Raw genomic sequence first — 12539 nt, 5'->3', positions numbered from 1 at the left:
CCCCCAGAGCACTGACCTGAGGCCTAAAATTCAATCCTGCAGGAAGGCGAGTTGCTTGTGAAGGTACGATAGCTTGCCCAGGTTATTTAGATGAGGACCGAGGCCCAATTTCAGGTTGTCCGGTTTGGGTGTCCTGCATGTTCGGTGCATTGGTGCTCCAAAACTGGGCACAGATGAATTTCTACCCTGCAGGCGTTGTTCTAGAGCTAGTGCTTTATGACACTTCAGCTGGAGCCTTACATTGCCAATTACAACTTCTCTCTGGCTCACGCTAACTGTACTGCTGTGGTCTGCTCCAGATGGGGAGGTTGGGTAAGGTGTTGGCAAGCTTACGACTTGTCTCAATTACTTGTACAGATGTAGAATTTTAATTTTTCTTTGAGGAGTAATTGGAATCCATTGTAAATCTTAACCGTCCCTTGTTGCTTTGTCCTGTCAATGTACGTTGGACAACTCAAAACATGGCCCCAGAAAGTACTTTAGCTCTTGGGTGTTGGCTACAGAGGAAAGGACACCAGCGAAGTTGGAAGGCTTATGCCCATATCGGATTAGGTGGTTGTCCGCCACCCTCGAGAGCCCTTGCGGAGAAAGCTTGTGCTATTGCTGGTCGAGGCATTTTAAACTACGTATAGGAGCGCCAACTGTGAATAAAGGCCTACTCATAAATCCCTGAACTCTGCAGGGATTTGGGGGAGTAATGGGAAAGAGCAATGAGTCAAAATGTTTGAGTGGCTTTTGCCAGTTGATACAGTCCAAATAAAGAAACTCCTGCCTTGTCTAACCGCTCATCTGGAGTATGTATTAAGCTGCTGTCACTTCTAACTAAAATATACTTTTTTTCTCTCTGTACATAATCTTGCTGCTCTAGCATCTGGGATGCAACCTTGCTCCTTAAACTGGGGACACAATCGTTTAAAACATCACTCAAGTGAAAGATACCAGTTAGCCCTCCAAGCGCAAGTTATTTGCGGTTTGACTGTATTTTTTTGTATATTCAGCAGGGTTAGAAAGGGATCTGACCACATCCCAATGAAGTAGGCGAGTGAAAAGCTGGCCCGTGTAAAAAGCCCAAATCAGCATGAAATACTGTTTCTGCCTGTGTGCTCCCTCTCTCTATCCCAACGATAGTTTAATCATCAGACTATTCCGCCTGTTTACTGTTCTCTCTCTCTCTAACCCAATGATAGTTCAATCAATCAGTCTGGCTGTGGACTGGATTTGTTTTATTCATTCATCCCCGAGGTATGTGCATCACTGGCAAGGTCAGCATTTATTGCCCTTTCTAGTTGCCCATGAGAAGATGGTGATGTCTCTTTTTTTGACTCTATGCAGTCCGTGTGGTGAAGGTACTCCCACAATGCTGATAGGTAGGAAGTTCCAGGATTTTGACCCAGTGAAGGAACAGTGATACGTGTCCAAGTCGGGATGGTGTGTGACTTGTAAGTGAACCTGGAGGTGATGATGTTCCTGTACAACTGCTGCCCTTGTCCTTGTAGGTAGTGGAGGTGGTGGGTTTGGGAGTTGCTGCGGTGTGTTCTGTAGATAGTACACACTGCAGCCACGGTGAACCAGTGGTGAGGGGTGGTGAATGTTTAAGCTGGTGGATGGGGTGCCGATCAAGCGGGCTGCTTTGTCCTGGATGGTGTCGAGCTTCTTGAATGTTATTGCAGCTGCACTCATCCAGACAAGTGGAGAGTATTCCATCTCACTCCTGACTTGTGCTTTGTTGGTGGTGGACAGATAGCATGGTTCAGTGGGTAAATGCTTTGCCTAGTGCGGTACAAGATACACAGACTGGGGAAAACACAGGCGTGAGTCCCAATCAGTGTTGAACTGGGAGCACACCAATTGGCCTCAGTATTCCCTGGGCTAGGAAGATGGCAAATCCAATAACCTTCGGTGAAAAGTGTGCTCATGTGGACATCAGTTGCAGATTAGATCGAATTTGGTGGTGATGCCACCCCATGGTTGAAAAGTCTACTAACGCTCAGTATCCAGGCTTATATAAGAAGGTGGCCACTTGGGTTAGGTACTAGAGGGCTTCTGGTGTCCAATGTGAGGCAGCACCTTAAAGGTAGGAGCAGGAAAACTGGGGACAAAAGGAAGTGGCTGCCATTTAGCCTCGTGAACCCTTGGGTCAGGAGGTCCTGCAGTGCTGTGCTTCTTTTCTTTGTTTATTTTTGGTGAATTTTGTGCTTGCCAGGAAGAGGGAAGTTCGTGTTGGGGAATAAAATATTTTCCTATTTCAGGGAGCGAGTGTCAGCATCAAGTACTCCCCTGTCAAGTATAGCACAGCAAGCAGGAGAACAAAGCCCTCTCGTCTGCCTCAACACTGTGCCTTAGACCCAATGTCAAAGGAGTACCGCTTACCACACCAGTACATCCATTTTCCACACTAACCACCCTGGTGGCCACTCGAACGGACACAGGCAATTTAGTGCCAAACAAGTATTGTATTGTACAAAAGTAGAATACTGCAAATGCTGGAAATCTGAAATAGAAAGAGAAATACTGGAAGCACTCAACAGGTCAGGCAGCATCTGTGGAGAGAGAAACAGAGTTAATGTTTCAGATCGATGACACTTCGTCAGAACTGGAACAGATTCGCAATGTACCATTTTTTAACCAAGTCCAGAGGCAGGGAGAGGGGGGAAGGGAGGAAAGAACAAAAGGGAAGCTCAGTGATAGGGTGGAATGCAGGAGTGATTAAATGATAAAAGGGATGGTGGCGTAAGGCAAAAGGAGATGGTAATGAGACAAGTAAAGTGTCTAGAGGAGCTGTAAATGGCAACAGCAGAACCATTACCAGCGGCTGCCGTCTGAGTATTGCCTTTTGCCCCCGAGTTAGGACCTTTGCAGCCACCAGAGGGAGACAATCTTCACCCTATCAGTCTAGGCTGCATTCGATTTCAGAGGTGAAAGACTGGTATGTTAACCTATTAAATGACCCAATTCTGTCCCTGAACCATAAAGGAACAGATTTTGTTGACTTTCCCAGGTTTCGCCACAGTGTAGTGACAGGCTGTTATACACTGATCAGAATGTAAATGATGGAAGAGGGATAACTCCATTTGCTACAAGCGTCCAATCTGCTAACCGCATTGTTGCTGTCTCCCTGCTTCAGGCTCGAGGCGCAAAGTGGCAACCAGCAGCCAGAACACCCACTGACCAATCAGAAAGCAGAAGAGGCGGACGATGAGGACGAAGAGGAGGAGCTTGAGGAAGAAGACGAAGAGGAGGACGAGAGCATGACGGAAAAATCCCAGGATGACCCAGTTTCGCCGAAGATTGATGCCAGAGCCCCATTCAGAGAAAATGAAGAGGAGCGCCCTGCCTCGCTCACCTTGGGCTATGAGCAGGCCCACAGGTTTGTGAAATCCATACATGCCTTCTTCACATATTCTCCTTCATATCCTCATACCGAAAGCATGCTGCCCACCCCCCAGAACGGTTGGTTTAACAGGTGTAGATTGAGAAGATCCACAAGATGATGGGTGGTCTCATACTATGCTGGTTCTGTTTTCTTAAGAAGCAAACTGCCTGATAGTTAAATTACACTGGCCAGTTTCATTGTACCATTTGTATTGTAAACCTCATGAAATGGCACCGACGCAGCTTGTTGAGGTAATACACTATTCGACAGGACATAAAGGCCTTCAAGTCATTGGAATCTCCCTCCAGTGAACACTTGCCCGAACTATATTTCTCGTACGTTAGATGCCCATGGTGAGGCACATGCTGCCAAACACAACAACACCAGCAGTAAACACGTCAACCATGTGGTGAAGTGAAGAGCACTTGTGACCAAGTCAGGGTCGGAGTGGTACCACGTACAAAATCTAAATCCAGCCAAATCCAAATCCTCCCTTTTTCTGCCCTGGGCCTTTCAAATTGGGACGGATTTTGGGGGCGTAGAGTAGAGGAACTTCGCTCTGCTTTTGGCCTGTGCTGTTCCTGACTTGGGAGCAATTGATGCTGACACAGGATGACAAAAGTGGTAAGTGTGTACTATTCCCCAGCACTGATGTAACCTTACCTTAAATTTCCCTCAGCATACACACACATACAAAGACTGCCACCATTCTCTCAAACTGAGGTATTCTGTGCATTAGAAGTTATTGCAGGAGATTTCATGCCAAGCACATCAAAAATGGTGACATTTATATATAGTTAAATTGGAATCTACAGACTGTTTGTATACTCTGTGGACTCCATTTTATGTCATCAAGCCTACAGATTTAAATTGGCCTGTCACAACTTTGTCTTAAAGATTAAGTACCAAGAGTGCCATCAGGGGATTCTGTACTCTGGGGGTGATGGGAGACTGAAGCAATCACAATTGCCTCTGCAATTTGTTCTCAATTTTGCTGAAACTAGGCTTTGAATTCTGCAGCATTTCATTCAGATAATTGTCTACTCGAAATCCAATTTAAGCAAACAGCTTTGATCTGCTTTCTTGCTGTAGAAGAGATATAAACCTTGTTTTTGGCATATTGCCATGTTCCATCTGAATCACACAGCCACTGTTCAGCATGTGAGCTGTCATTCACTGTAATAGCATTATCAGAGATTGGAGGGAAAGATCCAGCCTAACGTACATTTTACAGCCTATCTCAGTCCCAAATACCGAATCCCAATGAGCTCAAGCCCTCACAAGATTTATGAAGGGGAAGTCATGTTTGACAAATTTGCTGGAATTTTTTGAGGATGTAAAGAACAGGGTGGATAAAGGGGAACCAGTGGATGTGGTGTATTTGGACTTCCAGAAGGCATTCAATAAGGTGCCACCGAAAAGGTTACTGCACAAGATAAAAGTTCACGGGGTTGGGGGTAATATATTAGCAGGGATAGAGGATTGGCTAACTAACAGAGAACAGAGAGTCGGGATAAATGGTTCATTCTCTGGTTGCCAACCAGTAACTAGTGGGGTGCCGCAGGGATCAGTGCTGGGACCCCAACTATTTACAATCTATATGAACGACTTGGAAGAAGGGACTGAGTGTAACGTAGTCAAGTTTGCTGACGATATAAAGATGGGAGGAAAAGCAATGTGTGAGGACACAAAAAATCTGCAAAAGGACATAGATAAGCTAAGTGAGTGGGCAAAAATTTGGCAGATGGAGTATAATGTCGGAAAGTGTGAGGTCATGCACTTTGGCAGAAAAAAATCAAAGAGCAAGTTATTATTTAAATGGAGAAAGATTGCAAAGTGATGCAGTATAGCGGGACCTGGGGGTACTTGTGCATGAAACACAAAAGAATAGTATGCAGGTACAGCAAGTGATTAGGAAGGCCAATGGTATCTTGGCCTTTATTGCAAAGGGGATGGAGTATAAAAACAGGGAAGTCTTGCTACAGCTATATGAGGCCACACCTGGAATACTGCGTGCAGTTTTGGTTTCCATATTTATGAAAGGATATACTTGCTTTGGAGGCAATTCAGAGAAGGTTCACTAGGTTGATTCCGGGGATGAGAGGGTTGACTTATGAGGAAAGGTTGAGTAGGTTGGGCCGCTAATCATTGGAATTCAGAAGAATGAGAGGTGATCTTATCAAAACGTATAAACGTATAAGATTATGAGGGGGCTTGACAAGGTGGATGCAGAGAGGATGGGAACTCAACATTCAGGGGTATTCAACATTAAAGAAGGATAGACAGAGAGGAAAAGGAGGCAGGGTGGTGCTGCTGGTTAAAGAGGAAATTAATGCAATAGTAAGGAGGGACATTAGCCTGGATGATGTGGAATCGGTATGGGTGGAGCTGCGGAATACCAAAGGGCAGAAAACGTGAGTGGGAGTTGTGTACAGAGCACCAAACAGTAGTTGTGAGGTTGGGGACAGCATCAAACAAGAAATAAGGGATGTGTGCAATAAAGGTACAGCAGTTATCATGGGCGACTTTAATCTACATATTGATTGGGCTAACCAAACTGGTAGCCATGCAGTGGAGGAGGATTTCCTGGAGTGTATTAGGATGGTTTTCGAGACCAATATGTCAAGGAACCAACTAGAGAGCTGGCCATCCTAGACTGGGTGATGTGTAATGAGAAAGGACTAATTAGCAATCTTGTTGTGCGAGGCCCCTTGGGGAAGAGTGACCATAATATGGTCGAATTCTTTATTAAGATGGAGAGTGACACAGTTAATTCGGAAACGAGGGTCCTGAACTTAAGGAAAGGTAACTACGATGGTATGAGGCGTGAATTGGCTAGAATAGTCTGGCAAAGGATACTTAAAAGGTTGACGGTGGATAAGCAATGGCAAACATTTAAAGATCACATGGATGAACTTCAGCAATTGTACATCCCTGTCTGGAGTAAAAACAAAATGGGGAAGGTGGCTCAACCATGGCTAACAAGGGAAATTAAGGATAGTGTTAAAACCTAGGAAGAGGCATATAAATTGACTAGAAAAAGCAACAAACCTGAGAACTGAGAGAAATTTAGAATTCAACAGAGGAGGACTAAGGGTTTAATTAAGAGGGGGAAAATCGAGTACGAGAGGAAGCTTGCAGGAAACATAAAAATTGACTGCAAAAGCTTCTATAAATATGTGAAGAGAAAAAGATTAGTGAAGACAAACGTAGGTCCGTTGCAGTTGGATTCAGGTGAATTTATAATAGGGAACAAAGAAATGTCAGACCAATTGAACAAATACTTCAGTTCTGTCTTCACAAAGGAAGACACAAATAACCTTCCGAATGTACTAGGGGACAGTGGGTCTAGTGAGAAGGGGGAACTGAAGGATATCCTTATAAAGCGGGAAATTGTGTTAGGGAAATTGATGGGATTGAAGGCCGATAAATCCCCGGGGCCTGATAGTCTGCATCCCAGAGTACTTAAGGAAGTGGCCTGAGAAATAGTGGATGCATTGGTGATCATTTTCCAACAGTCTATCGACTCTGGATCAGTTCCTATGGACTGGAGGGTAGCTAATGTAACACCACTTTTTAAAAAGGGAGGGAGAGCGAAAACGGGTAATTATAGACCGGTTAGCCTGACATCAGTAGTGGGGAAAATGTTGGAATCAATCATTAAGGATGAAATAGCAGTGCATTTGGAAAGCAGTGACAGGATTGGTCCAAGTCAGCATGGATTTATGAAAGAGAAATCATGCTTGACGAATCTTATGTAATTTTTTGAGGATGTAACTCGCAGAGTGGACAAGGGAGAACCAGTGAATGTGGTGTATTTGGACTTTCAAAAGGCTTTTGACAAGGCTCTGCACAAGAGATTGGTGTGCAAAATCAAAGCAGATGGTATTGGGGGTAATGTACTTACATGGATAGAGAACTGGTTGGCAGACAGGAAACAGAGTCGGGACAAACGGGTCCTTTTCAGAATGGCAGGCAGTGACTAGTGGAGTGCCGCAGGGCTCAGTGCTGGGACCCCAGCTCTTTACAATATACATTAACGATTTAGATGAAGGAATTGAGTGTAATATCTCCACGTTTGCAGATGACACTAAACTGGGTGGCGGCGTGAGCTGTGAGGAGGACGCTAAGAGGCTGCAGGGTGACTTGGACAGGTTAGGTGAGTGGGCAAATGCATGGCAGATGCAGTACAATGTGGATAAATGTGAGCTTATCCATTTTGGGGGCAAAAACACAAAGGCAGAATATTATCTGAATGGTGGCAGATTAGGAAAAGGGGAGGTGCAACGAGACCTGGGTGTCATGGTTCATCAGTCATTGAAAGTTGGCATGCAGGTACAGCAGGTGGTGAAGAAGGCAAATGGTATGTTGGCCTTCATAGCTAGGGGATTTGAATATAGGAGCAGGGAAGTCTTACTGCAGTTGTACAGGGTCTTGGTGAGGCCTCACCTGGAATATTGTGTTCAATTTTGGTCTCCTAATCTGAGGAAGGATGTTCTTGCTATTGAGGGAGTGCAGCACAGGTTCACCATTCTGATTCCAGGGATGGCTGGACTGACATATGAGGAGAGACGGGATCAACTGGGCCTGTATTCACTAGAGTTTAGAAGGATGAGAGGGGATCTCATAGAAACGTATAAGGTTCTGACAGGACTGGACAGGTTAGATGCGGGAAGAATGTTCCCGATGTTGGGGAAGTCCAGAACCAGGGGACATAGTCTTAGGATAAGGGGTAGGCCATTTTGGACTGAGATGAGGAGAAACTTCTTCACTCAGAGAGTTGTTAACCTGTGGAATTCCCTGCCGCAGAGAGTTGTTGATGCCAGTTCATTGGATATATTCAAGAGGGAGTTAGATATGGCCCTTACGGCTAAAGAGATCAAGGGGTATGGAGAGAAAGCAAGAAAGGGGTACTGAGGAAATGATCTGCCATGATCTTATTGAATGATGGTGCAGGCTCGTAGGGCCGAATGGCCTACTCCTGCACCTATTTTCTATGTTTCTATGTTTCCATGTTTCCACTGATGGGGGAGACTAGAACTAGAGGGCACGATCTTAGAATAAGGGGCCACCCATTTAAAACAGAGATGAGAAATTTCTTCTCGGAGGGTTGTAAATCTGTGGAATTCACTGCCTCAGAGAGCTGTGGAAGCTGGGACATTGAATAAATTTAAGACAGAAATAGACAGTTTCTTAAACGATAAGGGGATAAGGGGTTATGGGGAGCGGGCGGGGAAGTGGAGCTGAGTCCATGATCAGATCAGCCATGATCTTATTGAATGGCGGAGCAGGCTTGAGGGGCTGTATGGCCTATTCCTGTTCCTATTTCTTATGTTCTTATGTTAAGACACTCATCACATAGCTACCCAATCAAATCGCTGTCACTCCCATTATATAAAAAGCCAATGGGTCCAGTTACTCCAGTATATAAAAGGCCAGTTAACTTTCAGTTACTCAAACTACATGAGCAGCTGATCACAGTACAACTAGTCCAATTGAGCAGAAACCCAATGGACTGAGTCATTCCCAGTATAGAGAAGCCCAATTCTATAAAAGCCTACTTAACCAAATTATTTCTCATTTACTTTCATTTTACAGATGCGTTCAAATGGTAGCTGAAGGTGGAATTTGCAGTCTTGACCTTCTGGGTCAAAGTTCAGTGATTTATCATTCAAACTCCCCAGTCCTTTTCCCCATTTTTTCATCATTCCTTGCCCCTTAGTGCTCGTGAAATTGGAAGGTTCTGTAAGCCAGCCCATGTTGTTGAAAGTCTTCTGTAGGCCAGCTGAAGCACAGCCTTCGTGAGAATTGGCAACAGACAGGAACACCATCATAGGAGCACCAGGAGAAGGTCCACCACTGCCTTCTCAGGGCAACAAATGACTTTGCCAGCGTCACCCACATCTCAAAAAGAAAAAGAATGATTGCTCACACACCTTACAGATTGTGAAATAGCGACTAACTAAAGAAGTGATAGAAATTCTGTAAAAGCCATGCTGCATACTGAGTCATAGATTTGTATAATATCCGTGGGGTTATGGCAACATGAACTCTGAACTGTTTAAAATGAACCAGCAGCAGTAAAGACCCTCCCTTCGGTGTTTTGTTCACCTGTATGTGTCATCACGCTACAAACACCCCCATCCCATCATACTTGGCTAACACCACTCACACCCCACCCCTTCTGTCGTCACTGTGCCGTGTTATGTGGTTTGTGCTGTGCAACTCTTGCATGTGCATGCAAAAATTGAGCCAGCAGTGCTGACTCTGATTGGCTGAGTTGTGTAAGGTCAGATGGGCTAACATGGGGTCACCTTCCCCCCTCCCCCTGATCATTGGCACAGGTGTATTGCTGAGGATGAAGCTGGGTTGCTGGCCTTGGACCAGATAGCGAATTTCACCAAGGGGCTGGACCTACGTAAGGCAGCAGAGGAGCAGTACGAGGTGAAAGAGGCCGCAGTCTTTAATCCCACCTTAGACTCCGAAGCAATAAAAGAGACACTGTACAGGCAGGCTAAAACTCAGGTATGGTACTCTACCGCAGAAGTGATGAGTGACATTGTTGACTATGTTTATTCCACATGCCCAGTCTTAACAGTAGGGGCGCACACACGCACAGTGAGAAGAGAGTTTCCCCGACTTTGAAGTAAATCAGTGCTGGTTAAAAGTTTGGTTTCATGAACATAACTTCAGATCCTGCAGCCAACATCAAAGTTAGACTCTTGAATCACTGGGGGTCATTTTGGCTTTGGTGTTAGTGTAAAACAGGCGATATTGATTCCCACCCACATACACCTCTCCAACGTCTTCAATGGCAATGAAATCGGGAGAAGTGTATAACAGACGGCTGATCCGATACAGATTACAGAGCGATACCAGCTCAGCATTTCCCGACTCCAAGGTCTGTGTCACTCTGAGGTGAAAATGCCTACAGCAGAGCTTTGCATTTTTGTCTTGACATCCCCTGGAGTACAAGGTGCTGTAATAAAAAAATGAACTGGCAATTTCAGGTTTAATAGAGAACTGTTGAACTAGCAGTATGATGTTCACTGACAGAGCAGTACAATGTACACTGTGACGGAGCAGTACGATGTACACTGACAGAGCAATACGATGTACACCGTGACGGAGCAGTAAGATGTACACTGTGACGGAGCAGTACGATGTACACTGTGACAGAGCAGTACGATGTACACTGACGGAGCAGTACGATGTACACTGTGACAGAGCAGTACGATGTACACTGTGACGGAGCAGTACAATGTTCACTGACGGAGCAGTACGATGTACACTGACACAGCATTACGATGTACACTGTGACAGAGCAGTACGATGTACACCGTGACGGAGCAGTACGATGTACACTGTGACAGAGCATTACGATGTACACCGTGACGGAGCATTACGATGTACACTGTGACGGAGCAGTATGATGTACACTGTGACAGAGCATTACGATGTACACTGTGACGGAGCAGTACAATGTACACTGTGACAGAGCATTAAGATGTACACCGTGACGGAGCATTACGATGTACACTGTGACAGAGCAGTACGATGTACACTGTGACGGAGCAGTAAGATGTACACTGACAGAGCATTACGATGTACACTGTGACAGAGCAGTACGATGTACACCGTGACGGAGCAGTACGATGTACACTGTGACAGAGCATTACAATGTACACCGTGACAGAGCATTACGATGTACACTGTGACAGAGCAGTACGATGTACACCGTGACGGAGCAGTACGATGTACACTGTGACAGAGCATTACAATGTACACCGTGACGGAGCATTACGATGTACACTGTGACGGAGCAGTACGATGTACACTGTGACAGAGCATTACGATGTACACTGTGACGGAGCAGTACAATGTACACTGTGACGGAGCAGTACAATGTACACTGACGGAGCAGTACGATGTACACTGTGACGGAGCATTACGATGTACACTGTGACGGAGCATTACGATGTACACTGTGATGGAGCATTACGATGTACACCGTGACGGAGCAGTATGATGTACACTGTGATGGAGCAGTACGATGTTCACTGACGGAGCAGTACGATGTACACTGTGATGGAGCACTACGATGTACACTGACAGAGCATTACGATGTACACCGTGACGGAGCAGTACGATGTACACCGTGACGGAGCAGTACGATGTACACTGTGACGGAGCAGTACGATGTACACTGTGACGGAGCAGTACGATGTACACCGTGACGGAGCATTACGATGTACACTGTGACGGAGCAGTACGATGTACACTGTGACAGAGCAGTACGATGTACACTGTGACGGAGCAGTACGATGTACACTGTGACAGAGCATTACGATGTACACCGTGATGGAGCAGTACGATGTACACCATGACGGAGCAGTACGATGTACACTGACGGAGCAGTAGCAGTACGATGTACACTGATGGAGCAGTACGATGTACACCATGAGAGAGCAGTACGATGTACACTGACGGAGCAGTACGATTTTTACTGTGACAGAGCAGTACAATGTACACTGTGACGGAGCAGTACGACGTACACTGTGACAGAGCATTACGATGTACACCGTGACGGAGCAGTACGATGTACACCATGATGGAGCAGTACGATGTACACTGACGGAGCAGTAGCAGTACGATGTACACTGACGGAGCAGTACGATGTACACCGTGACAGAGCAGTACGATGTACACTGACGGAGCAGTACGATGTACACCGTGACGGAGCAGTACGATGTACACCGTGACGGAGCAGTACGATGTACACTGACGGAGCAGTACGATGTACACTGTGATGGAGCAGTACGATGTACACTGTGACAGAGCAGTACGATGTACACTGACAGAGCAGTACGATGTACACTGTGACAGAGCAGTACGATGTACACTGTGACGGAGCAGTACGATGTTCACTGATGGAGCAGTACGATGTACACTGACAGAGCATTACGATGTACACTGTGACAGAGCAGTACGATGTACACTGTGACGGAGCAGTACGATGTACACTGTGACAGAGCATTACGATGTACACCGTGACGGAGCATTAGGATGTACACTGTGACGGAGCAGTACGATGTACACTGTGACAGAGCATTACGATGTACACTGTGACAGAGCATTAAGATGTACACCGTGACGGAGCATTACG

At 45.7% G+C, this 12539-nt stretch overlaps 1 protein-coding gene across 1 annotated transcript in view; it reads left to right on the top strand.

The window, feature by feature from the left end:
• The window catches only part of prdm16 (PR domain containing 16), a 912386-nt gene that overhangs the window by 895348 nt on the left and 4499 nt on the right, over positions 1-12539 (top strand). The window contains exons 16-17 of the mRNA XM_070860995.1: positions 3125-3367; positions 9718-9898. Of these exons, the coding sequence (XP_070717096.1) occupies positions 3125-3367; positions 9718-9898 (424 nt within the window). The remainder of the gene's footprint in view (positions 1-3124; positions 3368-9717; positions 9899-12539) is intronic.

The sequence above is a fragment of the Pristiophorus japonicus genome, chromosome 18, assembly GCF_044704955.1.
Source record: "Pristiophorus japonicus isolate sPriJap1 chromosome 18, sPriJap1.hap1, whole genome shotgun sequence".
NCBI lineage: Eukaryota > Metazoa > Chordata > Chondrichthyes > Pristiophoridae > Pristiophorus > Pristiophorus japonicus.
Note: the sequence above shows the minus strand (reverse complement) of the source record. Positions and strands in the feature narration are given on the sequence as shown.